General features: G+C 59.2%; 2 protein-coding genes across 6 annotated transcripts; one reads left to right on the forward strand and one right to left on the reverse strand.

Moving 5' to 3' along the window:
- Window positions 1–11: 11 nt before the first annotated feature.
- OPRL1 (opioid related nociceptin receptor 1) lies at window positions 12–11,393 on the forward strand. 5 transcript variants are annotated; one of them, XM_008531260.2, is made up of 5 exons: window positions 12–361; window positions 4,165–4,471; window positions 5,088–5,352; window positions 8,831–9,186; window positions 9,259–11,393. In XM_008531260.2, the coding sequence occupies exons 3-5, from the start codon at window positions 5,120–5,122 to the stop codon at window positions 9,780–9,782; spliced, it is 1,113 nt and encodes a 370-aa protein (XP_008529482.2). In that variant the 5' UTR covers window positions 12–361; window positions 4,165–4,471; window positions 5,088–5,119; the 3' UTR covers window positions 9,783–11,393. The 5 variants fall into 5 exon arrangements, with proteins under 5 accessions (XP_008529482.2, XP_070443929.1, XP_008529483.1 ...); XM_070587828.1 differs by lacking the exons at window positions 12–361; window positions 5,088–5,352 and having other exon boundaries at window positions 4,297–4,471; XM_008531261.2 differs by lacking the exons at window positions 12–361; window positions 4,165–4,471 and having other exon boundaries at window positions 5,243–5,383.
- A 1,193-nt stretch (window positions 11,394–12,586) lies between these two features.
- On the reverse strand, window positions 12,587–16,439 carry NPBWR2 (neuropeptides B and W receptor 2). Its single transcript, XM_070588816.1, has 2 exons — window positions 16,299–16,439; window positions 12,587–15,829 (listed from the first exon to the last, which is right to left on the reverse strand). Exon 2 carries the CDS (start codon window positions 15,763–15,765, stop codon window positions 14,731–14,733), a length of 1,035 nt encoding a protein of 344 aa, XP_070444917.1. The 5' UTR covers window positions 15,766–15,829; window positions 16,299–16,439; the 3' UTR covers window positions 12,587–14,730.
- Window positions 16,440–22,987: the final 6,548 nt, after the last annotated feature.

Here is a 22,987-nt window from a genome sequence, read left to right on the forward strand (position 1 = left end):
GGGGCGGAGCTGTCCTCCGGTGGGGCGTGGGCAGAGCAGGGGTCCAGGGCTCCCGGTCGCTCACCCCAGCTGCTCTGGGCGGTCGAGGACTGTGGAGGAGGTGACCGCTGGCTTTTTCAGCCTGAGTCCTTGTCTTTGCTTTTTGGGGAGCCCCAAATGCACTCTTCTGGGAGCTGTGGGCCCAGCTTCCTGGCTGGAGAGGTCTTCGAGGGCTAGTTTTGGGGCAGGGGGCACAGCTATGAGGAGACCTTTGTGGCTGAGCCCCTTTCCCCTCTGCATGGCCCAAGAGGCCTCCCACAGCCAGTGGTGTTCACAGAAAGGGGAAAGTGGAGCAGAACTCTGGACGCTCACCTCTTCCAAGGCAAGTTTGGGCCCCGAGGGATCCCACCAGACCAGACCCCGGTTTTACTCAACCTAAATCTCTGGGTCCTGGGTTCTAGATTTCCGTCATCTGAGTATTCGTTAATTTTATAACTAATTCGCTTTTTAGTTTACTAATTCTATAATTTATTCATGAACTCAACAGTTTATTCTAGAATTCATTAATTCACGCTTGCAGTCCACAGTTTACATTCGGCCCAAATTAGTGCATTCAATCCATAATTTGTTAACGTGTGGGTGGCTTCCACAGTGCATACATAACTCTACCCCTCACTCTTGAATGTGCCCCCAGGGCCGACGTGGGTGAGGGGCCCATGAATGGTGCCTTTTTGGGAGTTCAGGACCTGAGCCCTGAGGTCGTGCTGTCCTGGTTTTGGGGGTGGGGTCTCAGCTGAGGTTCTGGCCTTTCTGCAGGAGGCTGTTGACTGTTTTGAAAGCTCGTTCTGGCCTCCTGGTCAGAGAGTGAGCGATGTCTCTGTGCCTCTCTATTCCCGAGCCGGCACCATCCCCCAGCTCCACAGAGTGACTACCACCCTTCCAGCCCCCAAGACTTTTCATGGCCGTTCCTTAGATGCTGCCCCCCCAACTCTGCATGTGCCTTTAGGGGGTGGCCTGGGCCTTGAGATTCAGCACCAACCTGGGGCTTTGTTGAAGACAAAGTTCTCTGGGCCCTGGAAGAAGCAATGAGGGCTTAGGAAGGCTGACCAGCAGGTCACCTCCTCCAGACAGGCCTCCTAGATACAAGCAGCCCAGGTTGGTGCCGCCTCTGGCCCTCACTCTGTGCTCTCGCATGGCGAGTTCTCTGAGACAGGGAGCTGGGCCCCTGGGGTCTCAGCCTCCTGGGGTCCAGGTCAGGGGGCAAACAGGAGGGGAGTGGCTTGCTGGCTTCTGGTGGTGAAGTGGGGTAACGGGGGAGTGGGGGCACCTTCTCCTGCAAGAAGGGACTTGTGACTTGCCCGCTATTTTTGTAGGATTGAAAAACATTGATGCTCCCTTCCTCCCCGATTCCTGGAGGGCTTGGTGCCCACAGAGCTCACGTTCCTGAGCATGGCCTCTTCCTGCTTCTCCATACACCTGCGGTTGCATTGGGAAGGGAGGTGTTCCCCGTGTGTCTAGGGCCCAGCAACTGTGAGACACCCACCAGGCAGGTGTCTTCCATCTGTTTCGGTGTCCAGGATTCGTGTTTTTCAAGGGCCAATGGAAACGCTGAGATCTAAAAGCGTGTTGATTGGCGCCAAAGCCTGAAAATAAACTTCAAAATAAAATTAATAAGCTTTATTGAATGGCTACAAAATTTAACACTATATTGAAAATCTATGACTCAATTCTCTTGTTACATAATATAAATATTATGAGGTTGAAATCATAAGAGCAAATTAGTTTATTATGATGAAACTTAGAATTATTAAAATCCTTTCACTTTTTTGACAGCACAAGTGGCCGAGTACGGCCTGGTGACTGAAGTCCCCAGGGGACGGCTGTTCAGTGTGAGGCTGCCAGCAATGATGCTTTGGTTCCCGTGCCCAGCCTGGGGGTGGGGAAGCATGCAGAGAGGGAGGGGAGCAGACAGCGAGCCTGCCCCAGACCGTGGGGCCAGCGCTCGAGTCTGCTGTCTGGCCTTTACGGGCTGTGAGTCTTTGGATGTGAGTGTGAGGTATGTTTACCGCAGGCTGTGGGTGCAAATATCACCCTGGGCCCAGGTCCTGCCCCAGATACCTCTGACCTCTGAGCGCAGCCCAGGTGGGGCTTTAACTGTGATTTGTGGACGTGTGTTCTGTGCTGTCATTCGTGTAAGCTGCGTGTCGTGGGCTGTCCCTGGTGCCCCTGTGTCTGTTTTGCCTGCATATGACGTGTGTTTGAAGTTGACTTGCTTTGACCCAAATGCTCTCTTGTACAACATGTGTCCCCTGCTGTGCCATGTGTCCATGTGTGACGTATGTTCTGTGTCTCACCCTGGCAGCTCAGGGGTCAGGAGAGGCCTAGACGATTTCTTTTGGGTGTTAGCCCCCTTTGTGGGGGCCCTCCAGGGTCCAGGGCTGGGCTGCTGCCACCCACGAGGAGTGACCAGCCAGGTGACCGAGCCTGCCCTTCGGCTGAGACTGTCCCTGCGAGGGGCCAGGTGTCCGCTTCCTGCTGCCCTTGTGCTGGCTGGGTTGGATGTGCCCTCATGGGGCTCTCAGGCCGTAACTCACGCGGCCTCCGAGCAGCCTCATGGCCCATCCTCTTCCCCAGGCTGAGGTCTGCTGGGCGAGGAGGCAGCTATAGGCCGTTAGGAAACAGCTCTGTTGGCTGGTGAGCAGGTCGGCGGGCACAGGTAGCTGGGGCAGGATGGACTGAGGTTGGCTGCTTGGGCCTTGGGGAGCCCAGCTCGGGGGCTGCTGGGGGCCACGGCTCCCTGGGATCCTGCCGCTGCTGGGCCCCTGCTATCAGCGGGAGGTGCTTCGAGCCTCGTCTGCAGAGGTGGTGCACATGTCTGCTCCCTGGGTGTCCGAGGGCCCTGATCTGTGTGTTTCCTGTTCTCGTGTCTACGCACATGTCTCATGTGTGCCTTGGTGTGATGTGCATCTGTGTGCACATGTTTATGCGTCCCTTTGAGTGTGTGTGCATTTCTGAGCGCATACCCATGCCTGTGTGTCTACCCATGTGCCTGTTGGGGCATCTTTGGTGTGTGCAGGCATGTGAGTCTGTGTGTCCCTGCGTGTCCTGAATGTCTCTGTGGACATGCCCTGTGTCTCCACACGTGTTCCTGAGTCGGCTGTAGTGAAGAAGTCCTGGGGGACAGCTTGAGATGCTGAGTCCTGGGGCATCTGCCTGCTCCATCCTCTCCTGATTCGCCAGGTATCCTAGCGACACTGCTCCTAGTTGCCTAGCAACCAGGTCCCCATCCTTGGAGACGGCTGCTCAGAGCAGGGTCTGGGTTGTGTGGGTAGAGCCCATGCAGGAACAATGACCCAAGGCTGAGTGGGGCTGGTGACTCAACTCAGGGGTCACACACATGGCATCTGACCCCGGTGCTGGGAAGGAGGCAGGTCCATGGGAGCTCTTCAGCTGTGTGGGTGCTGGGGGCCCAGGCTGTGAGGGAATGATACTCAGATGTTGCTCTGGGACCCAGCTGTGGCAGAGACACCCTTGGTGTGTCTTGGTGACAGACAAACCTGAATTCGAATCCTGTCTCTGCCATTTTGACAGATGGCTTCACACCTCTGAAACTTAGTGCTCTTGTCTGCACAAAGGTGATGCTGATGGCAATGGCCAGATGCAGTGGGGATGGATGAGCTCATGTTCATGATGGACGTGGTGCACAGTAGGCATGCAAGGCACACAGTAGGCATGTAGGGTGCCAGCAGAATCCGGGCATCCTCTTGTTACAACAAGGCTGTGATCTGCTTAGGGCTGGCTGGGCAGGAGCACTGCCACGTGTCCACCCACCTGCTGGCCCACTGTGGCTCAACTCCCCCTGGACCTGGCTGAGGGGCACTGTTCTGGGCATGGAATGCCAACTAAGGCTGGTGTGAGTCCGTCCAAGGCCGTGTCTCTGCGTGGGAGACGTGGCCCCATGTCTGTGTGTCTTGTGTGTGTCTCCCCGAGTTGCTGTCCTGTGTGTCTGTTCTGTCTGTGTCCATGTCTTTGTGAGTCCCCATGTGCCTCTCCCTGAGTCCCGGTGTGTCCTTGTGTATGTGTCTGTCCACGTGTCTGAGCTCCTGTGTGCCTCTTTGTCACTGCATCCCAGCCAGTCTCTGTCTAGGCTCTGTGGATCTGAGCCTCTCTGTCGTTCATCACTAGGTGTGTGCCCTGGTCTTTGCGTGTGTCTCCATCCAGCGTGGGGCCTGGTGACCTCTTCCCTGTGCCCCCTCCTCCAGCTTGCGTGGCCCCTCCCCTTCTGGAGCTGCAGCCTCCTCCCCCTCCCCCAGCTCTGCGCTAGGCTGCTGCGCCTGGTCTGGCGTCTACTGAGAAGGAGCAGCTGCCGCTGCTGCTGCGGCCCATCCAGACCTGGCCCTGGTGCTCGGGCAGGCGGGGGCTCCCGGCCCTGTTCTGCCAGCCAGCCGAGGGTTAGGGTCTCTACCACCCCAGCTCCCCAGAGGTTGCTGAGGTAAGACTTGAGCTGCTGGGGTCGGGTGTGGGGGTGACCTGCAGATGGCCTGCAGCTCCTGGCAGGACTGCAGAGGGGCAGGCGGAGGCTGTGTGCTTGGCCGCCCTGTGTTCTGTGTCCCAGGTGTTTCTGGGCATGTCTTGACCCCTTTTGTGCTTGTGTGTGCATGAGGGCAGGTTTGGGTATCTGTGTGAGTGCGGGGGTGTGTGTGTGCACCTGTGTGTCCCTGTGCCTGTGAGCACACGGGTGGCTGTATGTCCCTGAGTCCCTGTGGGTGGACACGTGTCCCGCTGGGTAACTACATCCACGCGTCCCATGTAGGAGCAAGGCAGATGAGACTGTGTCCCTGTGTGTGCACACGTGCCTCTGTGTTTGTGTGTCCCTGTCTGTACATACACGTCTCTTGTGTTCCTGTGTGTGTACTCGTGTGTGCCTGCGTGTCCATGCATATACAGGCACATCTCTGTGCTTTGTGTGTCCTTGTGTGTGTGTGTATGCCTCTGTCTGTGGCTGCCCCTGGGGGGTCCATATGCCTGCTGGGCTGTGCACACTGTGCTTGGAGGCCTTGGCTGGGTGGGTGTTGGGTCTGCGGTCACATGTCCCTGTGCCCTCCCAGGTACTGAGTGGCTTCGCAAGCAGGGTGGCAGCATGGAGTCCCTCTTCCCTGCCCCGTTCTGGGAGGTCCTCTACGGCAGCCACCTGCAGGGCAACCTGTCCCTCCTGAGCCCCAACCACAGCCTGCTGCCCCCCCACCTGCTGCTCAACGCCAGCCATGGCGCCTTCCTGCCCCTCGGGCTCAAGGTCACCATCCTGGGGCTCTACCTGGCTGTGTGCATCGGGGGGCTGCTGGGGAACTGCCTCGTCATGTATGTCATCCTCAGGTAGGCTGGGCCCTGCTGAGCTCCCCGACTGGTGAGTCCCACACAGCTGCAGAGGGGAAACAGGCACGGGCTGCTCCCCAGGAATTTCCTGCTTCCCCATTCAATTCCTGGTTGTCCTGTCACGGGGCAGGGTCGATCCTGAGGCCCTGGATGCTCAGCTCCTCGGGGTGGGGGCCCCTGACTAGGGGGAGAGGGAGAGGAGGGGACCAGCCCTGCCCCCCCAGTTGGGGTTGGGGAGGGGTGCGCAGCTCTGTCCCAGACAGAGCACCATCCTGACTCCTGACAGATGATGCTTCCTGGTCTGAGCCGTGGGCCAGGCTCCCAGTCAAGCCGCCGCGTGAGGATCTCATGGGTCCCACAGCAACCCCGAGAGGCCGCTCTTGTCAGCCCATTGCAGGGCTGGTGCTGGCAGGCACCAGAAACGCCTTCCCTCCAGCTCCAGGACTCCGTGTTCACTGCTGGTGTCTGGGCTGACTCCAGCGTCTGTTAGTGCTCAGAATGGGAAAGCTTGTGGGGCCAAGAGGGGAGGGCAGGCTGCTGGAGGGGTTGACATCATAGGGGGACAGCGTGGGGGCCAGTGTGGGGAACAGTGTGGAGCAAGTGTGGGGACAGCTTGAAGACAGCATGGTGGACAGGGTGGAATGACAGTGTAGGGAGACAGTGTAGGGGCAGAGTGGAGGACAGCATGGGGACAGTGTGTGGGAGAGTATGGGGATGTGCTTGTGTGTGCACGTGTGTACATGCACACGCAAGTGCACACACGTGTGTACATGGATATGTGCGATGTATATGCACACTGTACATGTATGTGTGAGCATGCACATGTATGTGTGCATGGTGTGTGTAGTGTGCATGCTCAGAGAAGGGGCTGGGAGGAGCAGCTGACCCACAGGGTTCTGGACTCACATGCCCCTTCTTGGCTGGAGGGTGTGTTGTGGGTGAGAATTGAGCCGTCTGGAGGGTGCTGTCCATCCTCTGTGAGTGCTCCCCTCTGCTTCTCCCTGCACTGGGGCCTCATGACTCCCAGAGTTACATCCTGGATTACAGGAGACAAGGAAGGTTGTCTTGCCCACAAGCGGCCCCCAGAGAGAGAGTGGTGCACAGGAGCTGTTGTGACTGCACTGGCCCGAGAAGCAGCACTGTGTGCTCTGAGCCGGTGGGCTGGGCTGGGCTCCCTCAGGATTTAGAAACACCCAGTTCCAAGCCCTGCTCCTTTCTAAAGACTTTATTTTTTCAAGAGCAGTTTTAGGTTCACAGCAAAACTGAGAGGCAGGTACAGAGATTTCCCGTATACCCTCTGCCCCACACATCATAGCCTCCTCCATATCAACATCCCTCACCTGATGGTGCATTTGTCACAGTTGAAGAACCCGCGTTACACATCAGAATCACCCAGAGTCCATCGTTTACAGAAGGGTTCACTCTTGTTGTTGTACATTCTGTGGCTTTGGACAAATGTTCGAGGACGTGCATCCATCCTTATAGTATCACACAGAGTAGTTTCGCTGCCCTAACCATCGTCTGCTCCACCTTCATCCCTCCCGCTACTCCCAGGCAACCTCTCATCTTTTTATTGTCTCCATAGTTTTCCCTTTTCCAGAATATCTTATAGTTGGAATCATGCAGCATGTAGCCTTTTCAGATTGGCTTCTTTCACTTAGTGATACTCATTTAAGTTTCCTCCACGTCTTTTCATGGCTTGACAGCTCTTTTTTTTTTTAAGCGCTGAGTAATATTCCATTATCTGAATGGACCACAATTTATTTATCCATCCACCTACTGAAGGACATCTTGGTTGCCTCCAAGGTTTTCTATTCTTTTCTTTTTTTTTGCTGAGAAAGATTTGCCCTGAGCTAATATCTGTGCTAGTCTTCTTCTATTTTATATGTGGGTTGCCACCACAGCATGGCTGCCAAGGAGTGGTGTAGGGCCTCACCCAGGATCTGAATCTGGGCCACTGAAGTGGAGCGTGCCGAACTTAACCCTAGGCCAAGGGGCCTGCCCCTGCCTCCAAGTTTTGGCAATTATGGATAAAGCTATTGTAAACATCTGTGTTCAGGTTTTGTGTGGACATAAGTTTTCAACACCTTTGGGTAAATACCAAGGAGCGTGATTGCTAGATCAAATAGTAAGAATAGGTTTAGTTTTGTAAGAGACTGCCAAACTGTCTTCCAAGGTGGCTGTATCATCTTGCATTTCCACCAGCAAAAAATGAGAGTTCCTGTTGCTCCACATCCTCGCCGGCATTTGGTGTCAGTGTTCCAGGTTTTGGCCATTCTAATAGATATGTAGTGGTGTCTCACTGTTGCTTTACTTTGCATTCCTTAATGACATATGATGTGGAGTGTCTTTTTATGTGCTTATTTGCTGTCTGTGTATCTTCTGTGGTGAGGGGTCTGTTCAGGGCTTTGGCCCATTTTTTAACTGGGTTGTCTCTTTTCTTTTAGTTGAGTAGTAAGAGTCCTTGCTGTATTCTGAATAGCAGTCCTGTATCAGATGTTTCTTTGGCAAATATTTTCTCCCATCTGCAGCTGGTCTTCTGGCTCTCTTGACTGTCTCTGCTTTTCACCAGCTCCGTGGCCTTGAGAAGGCCAGTTAGATCCTCTGAGTCTGTATGTCCTCCTGCAAAGAATGGGGATCAAAATAGCATTTTTGGAATCTTAAGTGAGATAAAACCCATGTGAAGAGCTTGGTGCAGGTGTCTGCCATCATCATTTTTGTTGTTGTTATTTGATCATCAGGAAGTCTTCTTCATGCTTATTCTTAACCCCTCTCTAAGAGGCAGAACTAAACCCCAGGTTCCTTCATGGCAGCTTAGTTGACATGGAACATCGTCACTTCTGGTGCTGCCACTGTCATCACCGTGTCTATGACCACCACCACCATAGCCACTATCACAACTGTTAATTCATTCGACAAATACTTATTAAGCACCCATAATTTTCCAAACCCTGTTCCAGATGCTTAGGTACAACCCGACCCCGTTAGCACCCCTCCCACCCCTGTCGTCATTTCCTCTCTCCATCGCTAGACGACAGTGTGGACTGAAGCCCTCTGACGTACTCTTACAGACTCTGGAGCCCTTGAAAGCCTCTGGCAGCTGCAGGGCCAGCCTTTCGGTCCACAAAGGGTCTTGGCGGAGAGTTGAAAGGGAGGAGGGTAGGCTCTTTCTCTGACGATTCCTACCCCTTCACTCCCCTTCAGAGTCAGGTGTGAGCTCTGCTGCCCGACCCGACTTTTCTAAAACAGACCAGTCTTTGGGTTCGGAACTCACACGTGTGCTCGAAGTACTTGAAGGGCTTGTTAAAATGTTTGCCCCAGGCCCCATGCCCTTGGGCTGGGCCTGGAGCCTGCGTTTTACCAAGGGTCTCAGAGTGGGTACCCCTCCTGGTGGCCAACAGGAAGGCCGCTTGCCCTTTGCTGCCAGGTCCAGCCACGGTGGCTGAGGAAGCTGTCCTTTTTGCTGTCCTCTCTGCAGACACACCAAGATGAAAACAGCTACCAACATCTACATCTTCAACCTGGCCCTGGCTGACACCCTGGTGCTACTCACACTGCCCTTCCAGGGCACAGATGTCCTCCTCGGCTTCTGGCCGTTTGGGAATGCCCTGTGCAAGACGGTCATTGCCATCGACTATTACAACATGTTCACCAGCACCTTCACACTGACCGCCATGAGTGTGGACCGCTATGTAGCCATCTGCCACCCCATCCGTGCCCTCGACGTCCGGACGTCCAGCAAGGCCCAGGCTGTCAATGTGGCCATCTGGGCCCTGGCCTCCGTCGTCGGCGTCCCTGTAGCCATCATGGGCTCTGCACAGGTCGAGGATGAAGGTCAGTGGGGTGGGCCCTCCCCAGCACCATGCTCCCCGCCCACCTGCCCTGACCCCACTTCTCTCCCCGCAGAGATTGAGTGTCTGGTGGAGATCCCCACCCCACAGGACTACTGGGGCCCCGTGTTTGCCATCTGCATCTTCCTCTTCTCCTTCATCATCCCCGTGCTCATCATCTCTGTCTGCTATAGCCTCATGATTCGACGGCTGCGTGGCGTCCGCCTGCTGTCCGGCTCCCGCGAGAAGGACCGGAACCTGCGGCGCATCACGCGGCTGGTGCTGGTGGTGGTGGCTGTGTTTGTGGGCTGCTGGACCCCTGTCCAGGTGTTCGTGCTGGTCCAAGGGCTGGGCGTGCAGCCGGGCAGTGAGGCCACAGTGGCCATCCTGCGTTTCTGCACCGCACTCGGCTACGTCAACAGCTGCCTCAACCCCATCCTCTATGCCTTCCTGGACGAGAACTTCAAGGCCTGCTTCCGCAAGTTCTGCTGTGCATCTGCCCTGCGCCGGGAGATGCAGGTGTCTGACCGTGTGCGCAGCATTGCCAAGGATGTGGCCCTTGCCTGCAAGACCTCTGAGACAGTCCCGCGGCCTGCATGACTAGGCGTGGACCTGCCCATGGCTCCTGTCAGCCCGCAGAGCCCGTCAACACCCAACACGGAGCTCACCCAGGTCACTGCGCTCTAGGCTGATGCACCACCTGAGCCCTGAGCCCCTCCAGCCTCAGTGAGCTTCCCTGTGGCCCCATGGGGCCTAGTGACATTATGGGACAGGTCAGAGCATTAAGGCTGCCTCCGTGGACCCGGTCAGCTCAGACTAAAGCTGCCTTCCTGGTGCAGGGTGGGGAGGGCATGCAAGGACTCAGCAGTGAGCGTGACTGGCCAGAGCCCATGCTGACCCTCCCGTGCTTCCTGGGCCTCTCCCCTGCTGCGCCCTGCATGCTCCAGTGGGCACTCACCTGGAGGTGCAACAGCAGCGTGTGTAGTCCTGCATGCCCCTTGTGCTGTGTGCTGTCTGCATGGAGCCCTGTAGCATCTTGGGGCAGCCGGACCCGTTTGGCACTGCCTGGAGAGCCAGCAGGCGTCTCTGGGCAGTGGGACTCGCCCTGAGCACGAAGCTGCTGATAGGACTCGCTCGTGCCTCATGCTGCTGCTGCTTCCTTGTCCCCTACTCCCGCTTCCCCTCATAGGCTTCTCAGTGAGACTCTTCCATCCAGAAGCGCAATAAGTTATCTGCAGACGCAGCCATCCAGGCGTGCGGAGGTGGCTCAGGAAGATGGACGGGGCGGAGTGGGGGCTGCGTGACCACTGCAGGCTGCTAAGTCGTACACGAAGTGGCCCCGTGTGCCTGGTCTCAGCTGTTAGTGCTGAGGAGGGCTCTGTCATGCTCCATCTGGGGGCTCTCCCTCACCGTCTCACCTTTCCTTGAAATCAGAGGTCAGCGGCTGTGCAGCTGGCAGAAGCCTGTGCCCTCTTTGGGTCCTAGTGGCCTTGGAAGAGTGGGGCTCAGGACAGCTTCTGCTCTGCACCCCAGTAACTGACCCCCTGCTTCATTTACAAGCCTCCAGGCATCTGTGGGGGAGGCCTGAGCTTCCTGCTGTCAGGACTCATCTCAAACGGTGCCAAATTGGAGGCAGGGTTCACGTGCAGAGCTGGTGTGAGCGCTGGGGCTTGGCAGGGCCTGCTGGAGCCAAACTGTAGGGACTCTCTGGGCTGTGGGGACTGCAGGGGTATTCCTGCTGTGGTCACTGGCAGAAGTGCCCTCCCCGGTCTGCAGATGGAAGCTGCACGTTGGAGACCTTACACACTCTTCCTGCAGACACACTACTGACACACCTGTGACACCGAGAAGACTGTTCTGCCTTCGCCTGTGGGCTGAGCTGCAGACTTCGGCCAGGCGCCCTGGCGCACCTGCAGAGAACAGAACGGTGGCTCTGGGCTGGCTCTGCTTCAGGGGCCCTGGCCCCTGGGGTGCGTCCCGGGAGGATGGGCCTCCCCGTGCTGCCTGCAGAGCAAGGCTCTGAAGACTTGGCGGCCGTTTCTTGCCACGGCTGAAAGATTTATGAATTTGTGCCCGTGTAACATGTATCTTCATGTAGTAGTGCATGTGACAAGTATGATTTCCCAACACGTAACCAACCCTTAACCTGTCTCCAGGGGTCATGAAGGGGTCGTAATAAACCCCTGCCCACTGGCCAGGGCACTCTCCTCACCAAGGTGTTTCTGACTCGGGCTGGGTGGGCACTGGCATGTGGGGGTCAGTTGGTGAGTCCGCCTGGCACTCTCTACCTGACCAGGCTCTGTCCTTGGCAGAGGGTCCCTGGGAGGCTCCTACTTTGGGACTGGTGCGACGGTTCATGAGAGGCTGGGGGCTGTTCCCTTTTCTTCAGCATTCACAGTTTCTCCCTAAACAACCAACTCCTGTACCTGCAGCACGAAGCTCCTTGCGGATCCGGGGGGGCACCCTTCCCACGTGGGTCCCGGGGCTCTTTGCCCCGTGAAGCCACAGCAGACCTCCAGCCCTTCTCTCTTCCTTGAGTGGATCCAAGAGGAGTATTTTTTTTTCAAAGATTTTATTTTTTCATTTTTCTCCCCAAAGCCCCCCAGTACATAGTTGTATATTCTTTGTTGTGGGTCCTTCTAGTTGTGGCATGTGGGACGCTGCCTCAGCGTGGTTTGATGAGCAGTGCCATGTCCGCACCCAGGATTTGAACCACCTCCGCCCCACTGTGCCCCCGCCTCCACCCCACTGCACCCCACCTCTGCCCCCACTGTGCCCCCACCTCCACCCCACTGCGCCCCCACCTCCACCCCACTGTGCCCCACCTCCACCCCACTGTGCCCTCACCTCCACCCCACTGCACCCCACGTCTGCCCCCACTGCACCCCCACCTCCGCCCCACTGTGCCCCACCTCCACCCCACTGTGCCCTCACCTCCACCCCACTGCACCCCACCTCTGCCCCCACTGCACCCCCACCGTGCCGCACCTCCACCCCACTGTGCCCTCACCTCCGCCCCACCGTGCCACACCTCCACCCCACTGTGCCCTCACCTCCACCCCACTGTGCTCCACTGCACCCCACTGCGCCCCCACCTCCACCCCACTGTGCCCCCACCTCCACCCCGCTGTGCCCTCACCTCCACCCCACTGTGCTCCACTGCACCCCACTGCGCCTCCACCTCCACCCCACTGCGCCCCCACCTCCACCCCACTGTGCCCCCACCTCCACCCCACTGCGCCCCCACCTCCACCCCACTGCGCCCCCACCTCCACCCCACTGTGCCCCCACCTCCACCCCACTGTGCCCTCACCTCCACCCCACTGTGCTCCACTGCACCCCACCTCCACCCCACTGCGCCCCACCACTCCCCCACTGTGTCCCACCTCCACCCACTCCTCTGCCCCCATCAGCCGCTGGGCTTGGTCAAGTCTCCCGACTTCTCTGAGCCTCGGTTTCCCCACCCGTGCAAAATGGATGGCTGAACCTTCCTTGCAAAGTTTTGGGAGGAAGGCCAGGGCCGTGGGGAGGTGTCAGCGTCCAGCTCCACCTCAGGGAAGCTGTGGGCCACCTGCCACATCCAGGGATGTTGTGGCCTGTGGAGGCCTTGCTGAGGGCCTGGGCATGGTGGTGCTGGGCCAGGCTCCAGGCAATGGCGGTGAGATTTGGGGACCCGAAGGGGAGGACCAGGTCCTCCCTGGGGTCAGGAGTCAGAGCGCGGGGAACTTCTCCTCGTGCCCACTCTGTCTCAGGAGGTCATGATGGCGTGTGAGGAGACAGCCAGGGTCCCTCCAGCAGCTCACTTGGGCAGGACACTTGTGAGGGCTCTCCTCTGCCCTCCATCTTGGCTGGCCCTTGGCTCTCTGTCCTTGGGGTCTTGTGGCCCCTGCTTGAGGACCCTCTCTGCTATAGGATGTGGGGATGGGGCGGGGGCTGTGGACCTCCTGGTAGTGCCTGATCTGCCTTGATCCCCACCACGGTGCTCCTGGTGGAAGACGTCACTCCCACTGCTGGGCTGTGGATGGGGTCAGGAACTACCCAAGGAAATGAAGGGTCTGGGGTCTTCTGAGGAGACTTGGTTGGCTCCTTCTCTGCTTTGGATGTTCTGCTGAGGCCCGGGGGCAGACTAGGGTGGCATGGGAGTCTACACAGGAGACTGGCCCAGGAGTCTCTTGCTCTGGCACTGTTGGAGGCTTCTCATGACACAGCCCTGCCTGCGTTAGTGCTGTGCCGGTTCATTTGCTCGTCCACACCACGCACCTGCTCTGCCACCACTGTGGCCCTAGACGGGGAGTTGGGAGGCTCAGCCTGTCTCCTTGAGGAGCTCTCAGGGCACAGGATGAGCGCTGATACCGTGATTGCGGCTGCTGCTTGCGAGGTATGACTGCAGCACAGTGAAGAAGCCGCTAGCTCCTCCACGGGGAAGTGGGAATGTATGGAGGGCCGGGGGAGGCCGTCATGCACCCTGGGCCACCTCCCCGGGTGGTGAGTGGTGGGTGGGTCCTTCATGCTAGCTTAACAGACTCGTCAAGCTCTGTCATGACGACTGAGCCCCAGGGCATCTGTGCTGAGAAGGGTTATTGGGAGCTGCTGGGTGACTCACAGAACAGCAAGGCTGGAGCACCAGGCGTGTAAGCAGCTGGGAGCCACGAAGCCTAGAGCGGGGAGCCTGGCTGAGGACTACCAAGGCAGTCTTCAGGGACCCCACCCCTCCCACCTGGCAGAAAACAGTCTCTGAGCAGCCAGACCCTCAGTGTCCCCACCCAGCCCTCAGAGTTTCAGTGTGGACTCCCTCTGGCCCCACACCCTGGCGAGGAAGGGGTCCAAGTGACCACTGCTCTCTCTAGACTGTGGGGTCAGAGGTCCTGGCAGAAGGGCCCCGGGTCCTATACTAGAACATGAGTGGGCCGTAGGCCATCTCACGGAGCGCACAAAGGGGCATGGCCCACACCACTGGGGGACTCGAGGAGACCTGAGCCATGGCATGGGGCAGGCGGGGGCACAGGTGCCCTGGTGAAATGTCACCCGCGCAGCAGGCCTTGAGTGTGTGTTTCCTGGCTCTTTTGGCGCAGCATCTTTGGCTTCTGCAGGGACTGGCTTTGCTGCCCCAGGGAAGCCCTATCTTGGAAGGAGCCTGGAATCTTGAGGGTGGAGTGCCGCGCTGGCCCCAGATGAGCTCACCATTCAGGTTCCTCTCTCCCCAGACGACTGTGGTCAGGGAGCTGTCTAGGCAGGCTGTCCACCGGTCCATCTTTCTGTGGTGACCTGAGTCAGATGTCTCTTGTGCCAGGACCTTCGGCCTGGGTCAGAAAGGCAGGGTTGGGCCAGGACCTGCAGCCCCACACCTGTCTACCCAGGGGCTGTCCAGGAGGCAGAGACGTGGGAAGGGATGGGCCCATGGCACCTCTGCAGGTTTGGTGACCAACCTGTATCAGTCTTTGTCTTCCTGCATGGAGAAAACAGTGCTGGGAGGGGAATAGGCGGGATGTTCCTTGAAAGGGACAGCCCTTTTCCCGCAGACCCGCCAAGGCCCTGGTGGGAGGGGTGCTCAGGCCCCTGGGCACCGGAACGTAGTGCGGAAGCTCTTGCGGAAGCTGTTGTCCAGAAAGGCGTAGAGGAAAGGGTTGAGGCAGGAGCTGGTGTAGCTGAGGCTGGTGATGGCATAGGAGATGCCAATGACCAGTGACGTCTGAGGCAGGTCTGTGGTCAGGGCCACGATGGAGGCCAGGTGGAAGGGCGTCCAGCAGAGCAGGCCCACGGCTAGCACAGCCAGGACCAGGACGGTCACCTTCCGCTTGGCCTTGCCCAGAGCCTTGGCTCCGGAGTGGAGCCGCAGGGCGCGCAGCCGACGCAGCAGATCTGCATAGAGTGCACAGAGGGTGCACATGGGCACCATGAAGCCCACCACCAGCATGTAGACGCGGCTGGCCTTGAGCCAGGCCCGCTCAGGCCGAGGGAAGCTCAGCCCACAGCTTGTGACCTGCAGCTCGTTGCTGTGGACGCCGGCGAAGGCGAAGTAGGGCAGCACCATGACAGTGACGGCGAGCCAGATGCACAGGCTGGTGACCTTCGCCCCCCGGAGGGTGCGCTGGGGCATGCGGTGGGACTGTGCTGTGGCCAGCACCACCAGGTAACGGTCTACGCTCATGGCCGCCAGGAAGTAGACACTGGAGAAGATGTTGTAGTGGTCGATGGCCAGCACTAGCTTGCAGAGCAGCTCCCCAAAGGGCCAGCGCTGCAGCAGGTGCTCAGCGATGTTGACGGGCAGCACCAGCGTGAAGAGGTCATCTGCGATGGCCAGGTTCAGGATGAACACATTGGTCACTGTCTTCATCTTGGGCGCCCTGAGGATCACGTAGATGACGGCTGTGTTGCCCGTCAGCCCCACGGCACAGATCACAGAGTACACTGCCGGCAGGAGCACGTAGAGGACCGGCGGTGGCTCAGGGAAGGTGACGTTGTAGCTGGTGCCGTTGTCCCCAGAGAGGCTGGCGCCTGTGGCGGCCGAGAAGGGGGAGCCTCTGCTGCCGAGGGGCTCGGGTCCAACAGCCTGCATCATGAGGTGGGGCCGAGAATGATTCATGCCCTGGGCAGTGGGAGGTGCCTCGGAGTTAGGGGTTCAGGCAGGGGCTTCCTTGGGCTGGATTCTGAGAAAGAAACAATCAGAAAGCTTGGGATCTGGCTGTCAGCTTAGAACAGCAGCTGCCTCAAGTTCTCTGACAGAGGCTGTGAGCTCTTTGGCAGGATCGAGGACACACAGGGTCTCTGTCCACTCCTGTCCAGTGGCCAGAGAGAGCCTGGTGGGGTACGTAGGGGCCTCCTCCTGGGCAGCGCTTTTGGCTGGTCACTTTCTTTCCCCAAGTTCGCCTCCCCCTGCAGAGAGTAGCTGCTGACCACCCTTCTGGGAAGAGGGGACTTGCATCTTCATCTGCCCACTCCAGCCTTTGTCCCGGCCACCCCCCCAGGCACATCTACCTAGAATCAAGTCAGTCCCCTCAAAAATGTGCCTCCCAGGCATATCCCTGGCTCCCTTTGAATCCTGGAGTCCTGGAGCTCCTGCCCTCCCGGTCACACTGCACACCCCCTACATGGCCACCTGCTCTTCTCCTGACTGACCTGTCCAGTGACACTTGTCCAGAAGTTCACATTGGTGAGCGTGTGGTGGCCAGCCCAGGCGGTGGCAGGGGCAGAGGGGGTGATGTGGCCCCCACAGACGGACTTTTAGGACCTGACCTGTCGGCAGCCTCAGCAGAGCTGGCTTTCTGCACTGATGCACTGTGAGGGTGGGAGGCGGGTCCTGCTGGCTGACGTGGAGCCCTGGTAGGAAGAGGGGGCGGGAGCTGTGGGTACCTGCTGTCATCCCCAGGTCTCTGTGGTGTTCACTTGCCTGGGCCCACTCTCCAGCGGGAGGCCCTGGTGCATGTGCCTGTCTGCACGTGTGTCAGGAGGGCTTCTGGTGCAGGGGCTTCTGGGCTCTCCCGGGTCTATGGGCCCCATTGAGCATATTCATACCTCTGTCTGAGGGTCTCCACAGACCCGGGCACCCTTATCTGTGTACGGGGTGTCTTGGTCGGTGTTATGCCTGACGCTGTGCGTGTGGATGCGTGCATGTGTGTGTGTACCTGCACTGTGTCTGTGTGCGTGGAGTGTCGGTGGCGAGCTCTGGACCTGTGTCTGAGGGGTCTGTGTGGGTCCCTGGCTGGGTCTGTGTGCCTTCGTGTGGAAGCAGAACTTGTTGCTCACAGACAACCCAATTTCCTATTTTTTTTGTGCTAAAAGAGGAACACGTACATGTGCAAAATCACGCAAGTGGCTGGAGGCTGCTGAGGGAAGGCAGTCACTCTCACCAGCTCCTGGGCCTTCCCTAAGCTGCCTGCTTCACTGGCCACTCGCCCAGGTACCTGCACAGGGTGAGAGCATGTGCCGCTTTGTGCTGAGGCTTCACTTTGCCATGGTCTCTCAGTTCTGCTCGGCCGCACGTGCCTGACTTACCTCATTCCATTCGTGGGCTGCTGGGCTGTCTCTGGTGCCGCTTTTGCAGACAACGCTGCGGCTGACGGCAGTGCCGGCCCTGTCCAGCAGTCTTTCAGCGTGGTCTCTGCGTCGGAGCTCTGTGCTCTGGTCTGGGGGGACGTGGCTGCTCACAGCCGTCACCCCCTCACCTGCTTCTTTCACTAGAGCTGTGGCTCCGTGTCCCCAGGCTGCAAGCCTCAGCCAGGGGCTCCAACCGTCCCACCAGGGCTGAGCTTTCATCTAACAGGCTACCTCGAGGGTGACCCACCCCACTCCCCTGGCAGCCCCAAGGACCAGGCCTGGGGTGGGTGTCCTTCACAGCAGGCCACACCCCAGAAGGGACCCTTGCACCCTTCTGCTCTCTGCCCCAGCTTGTGGGACACCAGATGCCACCCCAGACTTTCTGCAGAGTTGGCTGTTCTGGAGGGGCTCTTCTCTCAAGCCCCTGGAGGGGGAGCAGCCATGTACAGGAAGTACAGGAGCCCTCCTGTGGGGTTTCCCACCATGTCCCTGCTTCCTCTGAGGCCAGCCACAAGTCTGGTGTCCCCTCTTCACTCCGCCAGTGTCTTGCTGAGTCTGTGACTCCGGGCTTCTCCCGGACCTGTGCTCTACTCTCCTGAGTCTGCCCTGGGGGCCGGCCTGGCCTCCCACCCAGCCTGTCACGTCTGAAGTGGGACGGGGGTTAAGGGGCTGTGAGGCTGAGGACGGGGCACCAGGCGTGCGTGCGTAGTTCCTGGCACACTTGCTGACGGGCTCAGGGCCCTGGGGAGCTGGCACCTCTCAGATGCCCCCGACCCACAGAGGCGTATCATCATGGCTCCACTGCCACACCACGGCCGTGGTGGCCCAGGCCCCCCTCTCCTGGCCCTCGCAGAACAGTGGGGCAGCTTCTTTGGCCCATGGGCTGGGCATTGTGAGTGTCATTTTTTGGAAATGATTTCTATTCTCAGATGATTTGCCAGTTCAAATCAGCCTGTGAGGCCCTTCCAGGCTGTGGTGTGCAGAGGGCAGGAGAAGGGCAAAGGCTCTGCTGGCGTCTCCAGGGGCTGGGGTGGAGCGACAACAGTACAGTGCGGGTCCGTGTGGGGCAGGGGTGTGGATCCGTGTGGGGCATGGGCATGGGTCCATGTGGAGCAGGGGTGTGGATCCGTGTGGGGCAGTGGTGTAGATCCGTGTGGGGCATGGGTATGGGTCCGTGTCGAGCAGGGGTGTGGGTCCGTGTGGGGCATGGGCACGGGTCTGTGTGGGGCAGGGGTCTGGGTCCGTGTGGAGCAGGGGTGTGGATCCATGTGGGGCACGGGCACAGGTCCGTGTGGGGCAGGGGTGTGGGTCTGTGTGGAGCAGGGGTGTAGATCCATGTGGGGCATGGGTACGGGTCTGTGTGGGGCAGGGGTCTGGGTCCGTGTGGAGCAGGGGTGTGGATCCATGTGGGGCATGGGCACAGGTCTGTGTGGGGCAGGGGTGTGGATCCGTGTGGGGCAGGGGTGTAGATCCATGTGGGGCATGGGTACGGGTCTGTGTCGGGCAGGGGTGTGGGTCTGTGTGGAGCAGGGGTGTGGATCCATGTGGAGTAGAGGTGTGGATCCATGTGGGGCATGGGCACGAGTCTGTGTGGGGCAGGGGTGTGGGTCCGTGTGGATCAGAGGTGTGGATCCATGTGGGGCATGGGCACAGGTGTGTTTGGGGCAGGGGTGCAGGTCCATTTGGGGCAGGGGTGCAGGTCTGTGTGGAGCAGGGGTGTGGGTCCATGTGGGGCATGGGCACAGGTCCATGTCTGGCAAGGGTGCTAGTCCGTGTGGAACATGGGTGCCAGTCCGTGTGGCGTTGAGCATGCGTTGTATATCTGCTTTGAGCATTTGCTTTGTCCCAAAGACAAGAACAAATGCCCTTAAGATAAATGTGTAGCTTCCCCCACATTGACATTTCTTTAAGGACAAGCATCTCTCCCTAGGCTGGGGACTGGTTGCTGTGACCACTCAGCTCAAGACAGCAGACCTGTCACCCTGCTGTGTCCATCAATCGCTGTGCCGACAAAGCAGTCTGGTGACTATTGTAAAAGGAACATTTCGATCATGTGAAACATGCTCTTTGAGGGTATATAACCACTCTGTACACCCCACCTCTTTGGTTCCCTTCCTTCTTTGGGGAAGGAAGGCCCCGGGCTATATGGTCCTCACATTTGGCTCAGAATAAACTCACCCCAATTTTCATTTGTAGATTGGTTATAGACAGGCCTGAGGGATCCTGGCAGTTCCTGACCTTCCTGTGCCAGGTGGGAGGGGGGCCCTGGGCTCACAGTGGGTGGGACAGGCCTGGGGCAGCCAGACTGGGGCCCACAGGGGCTTTTCCTCAGCCAGCTCTCAAATATCCCAACCCTAGGCCGAGTCATTCATCTGCACCACAAGCATTTGCCCAGGAGCACAGCCGCCAACAAGGAACCCTCCTGCTTCATGGGGCTGACCCCTCGGTGGGGAAGGCAGGAAATAAAATAAACTCCAATGCCAAGTGCACTGCAAGGGGTGGCCCAGGATGTGGAGGCTGCAGAGAAGCCAGCGAGGGGCCCCAGCCGTGCTGGTGACCTGTCCGTCTTCAGTGGGACCATCCTTGCTGAAACCCCAGGGAGGTGGGACAGGCCTTGCAAGTGTGCTGGGGGGCAAAGGGCCGCGGTGGGAGGAGCCGAGGGGGAGAGAGGGGCCACCAGGGGAGGAGCTTGGGGGAGGGGCCTCTGAGAGTTTTCAGCAGGGAAGGATGGACCTGCCGGGTCCTCAGGCCAAGAGGGTCTGTGGGGTGAGGGGTGGGGGGAGCAGGGGGCCCAGGAGGCTGAAGGAGGGGCCTTGCGGGAACCCTGCCCTGGAGGTCTGTTGAGGCAGGGGGTCAGAGGTCAGGATGGCGTCTGGAGTCCAGCTGGCCATGCGCGCAGCACCAACCCTGCCCCAGGCCCTCAGGAGCAGGGTTTGAGGAGCAGCCTGGGCTGGGGCTCAGCCTGTTGCTCTCAGGGCTTCCTCGGGGTGTAACGCCTGCATAGCCACGGCCATGTGCACTCCCGTCTCCCCCAGGCTACAGCACAGAAGCTTCCAGCGTGACTTAGAATGCAAGCGTGGGAAAGGAGGTGAGATGGCTGTCTGGCGCCCAGGTCCTTCCCTGCCTGGGAGGGTGGTTTGAGTCAATGCCGGGAGAGCTTGCTGCCTCCCTTCACAGACCCCTGGAGGAAGGCTGGCGGGGCGGGGGTGCGGCTGCTGCCCCTCCTTCCTGCCCAGGCTCCAGCCCCCCGGAGCACGCCTTCCTGGTCTAGAGGGGGCTTCACTGAGGAGGCGTCCCCACCCTGAGTTTGAGGCACAGGACGTGTTTGTGGGTGTGAGGGGGTGGGGAAAGGCCTCTCCCTGTCCCCTGCCGGATCCTCTGTGGTCACTTAGGGAGCGTGGACAGGACAGGGGGCAGGCAGGTGCCTGTCTGCCTCAAGTGGGAAGGGTCATGGGCTTGTCTGTGCATGTGAACACACACACATGTGGGCGGAGGGAGTGTGTATGTACCTTGACACCTTCTGCTTGTACCTGCAAGGGTAGGGTTCCCTGGACCAGAGATGGACCCAGGAGGGAGCCATCCATGAGCATGGCTTCCTGGTCAGTCTGTGAATTCTTACCAAAGGTTGGTGGACGGGTAAGGCTGATTTGTGCTCAAATCAACTCTCGCGGAGTCGGGACTCAGACAAGGTCTCCGCTCTTGCGATGACCCTGGAGGTGGGCAGTGCTTGCCCGTCCACATGGGCTCTTGCCCACACTGCTCGGCGGTTTCTGGGCCTGGGGAGTGTGGGCAGCCATCCTCCTCCAAAGGACTGGCTGGGTCTGGATGCTCCAGAGGCCAGACCAGTTGACCTCAGACCAAGCTCTCTGTCCATGGGCAGACGATGCAGGAGCGTGAAGGTTGGAGCAAGGCCAGGCCCCTTGGCAGTTCTTGGGCAAGGGAGGGCAGACTGAGCCAGCAGCTGCTAGGGCCTGACGATGGGCCCTGTTGGGCAAGGGGTCTCTGGCCTTGCTCACTCCTGTCCCTCTCGCCTCAGAGGACAGAGCTTGGCCTGAGCTTGCTTCAGAAGCTCTGACCACCTTGTGCCCTGAACCTAGAACCCGCCACACGCCGTCCCGCGTGTGCACAGATCCCAGCACATGTGTGTGGACTTCCCCCGGTTAATTCCAGATTGCACAGTGTTCTGTCCTGACAGGTGGTTGTGGGGGGCTGTCCGGACTGGTCACTGAGAGATTGCCCCTCTGCTGGGGAAGTCTGAGCACTGGCCAGGGACCGTCTCTGGCTGGGGGCACGTCAGTGATGCAGGAGGTGGTCGGGGCAGGCGCGAGCCCCATGGTCACACGCTGCTGCACACATCCCTATAGTGCGGGTGTTGGTGAACATGCGTGTATTTCACGCCCTGTGTTCACAGTATCTTGCCCACACATGTCATGTTTACACACCCTGTGCTGTTTGCTCAGCCTCAGGCTGATGCTCGCACATGTGACTTGCTGATGCACCTCCGTGTCCCGCCTCCGGTCTGCACGTGGCAGCAGCACGTGTTCCTTCCTCTGAGTCTCATTTGCACCTCCCGAGGCTGTTCCACAGGGATCAGAGCTCTGGGCGCCTTCCCCAAGGGCTCTGCCCCCAGCCCACACCTTCTCTGCAGCCTCTGGCCAGTGAGCGGGTCCTGCTTGGTTGGCACCACTCTGAGGGCCCTGCGGGCCCTGCGGGCCCTGATGCTGGGAGCGGTCAGGTGCTCTGCGTGGGAGGAGCACGGGGCAGCACGTGGGGGTTGGGGAGGGCCCTGCCTGGGCTGGGGGAGGCCTTACAGAGTGGGCAGAGTGCTGGGAAGGAGGCCAGGCATGACTGGGGGCCCTGGAAGGCGATATCCTGCCCATTTACCAGGGAGGCTGCCTGGGCGGACACGAGAGAACACTGCCCCCCAAGAGAAGGCTGCCTGGTGTGGCCCAGAGGGCCAGGCCTGGGTTCAGTCAGAAGATGACCCCTTGTCTCCCTATCTCCACCCAACCAGGCCGAGACATCTGTGCCAACTCTCTTGTCTGTCTCCTCCTGGTGTGAGTGTCTGTTCTGTGCCAGGCCCTGGCAGTGCCACGACACACAGGAGCAGTGTTGCCATTACCCCTTTGTGGGTAAGGACAAGAGGCTTTGCGGGGGGCTTCCCTGGCCTGTCCTGCAATCCTGTAGCAACAGGACACCTTAGCGTCCAGCAGAGCTGCTGCCATCAGCAGCGTCTACGGGGGAACAGCTAGGGGTTGGCTCTAGTGCCAAGCCCCTGGCCTCCCTCAGGAGCCTGGCCTTCTGTAGGCAGGTGCCGGCGCAGCTGTAAACTCAGATCCCCTGCTTCCTTCCCAGGGGTGGAGGAGACCCTCAGGGCCAGCGGCTCATGCCGTGGAGACGGGTCCTGCCTGAGGTCTCTGTCCACACCTCCAGGTGATGGTCAGGAGTAGAGGTCTAGCTCTTCCTTGCTGTGAGATCCAGGATGGGGGTATCCAATGTCTCTGAGCTTCCATTTCCTCATTTGTCAAATTGAGATCATAATTTTCCTGCCTCATTCACAGTGTAGAGAGGATTAGGTTGAGATGATGTGGGCCCAGGTCTGTGCGCGATGCCTGCGCAGATCAGGCCCAGTGGGCATCGATGTTGGAAGGGGCCCCCCCTGCCCATGCTGTTCTGGACGTGGTCTGGGGCTTCAGCCTGGGGCTCTGGCAGCTCGGATGGACACTTGGAGCAAACGCTGGCCTCACGTCGTCTGTGAGTGGGACAGGGGG

Source organism: Equus przewalskii, chromosome 21 (genome assembly GCF_037783145.1).
Source record: "Equus przewalskii isolate Varuska chromosome 21, EquPr2, whole genome shotgun sequence".
Taxonomy (NCBI): domain Eukaryota; kingdom Metazoa; phylum Chordata; class Mammalia; order Perissodactyla; family Equidae; genus Equus; species Equus przewalskii.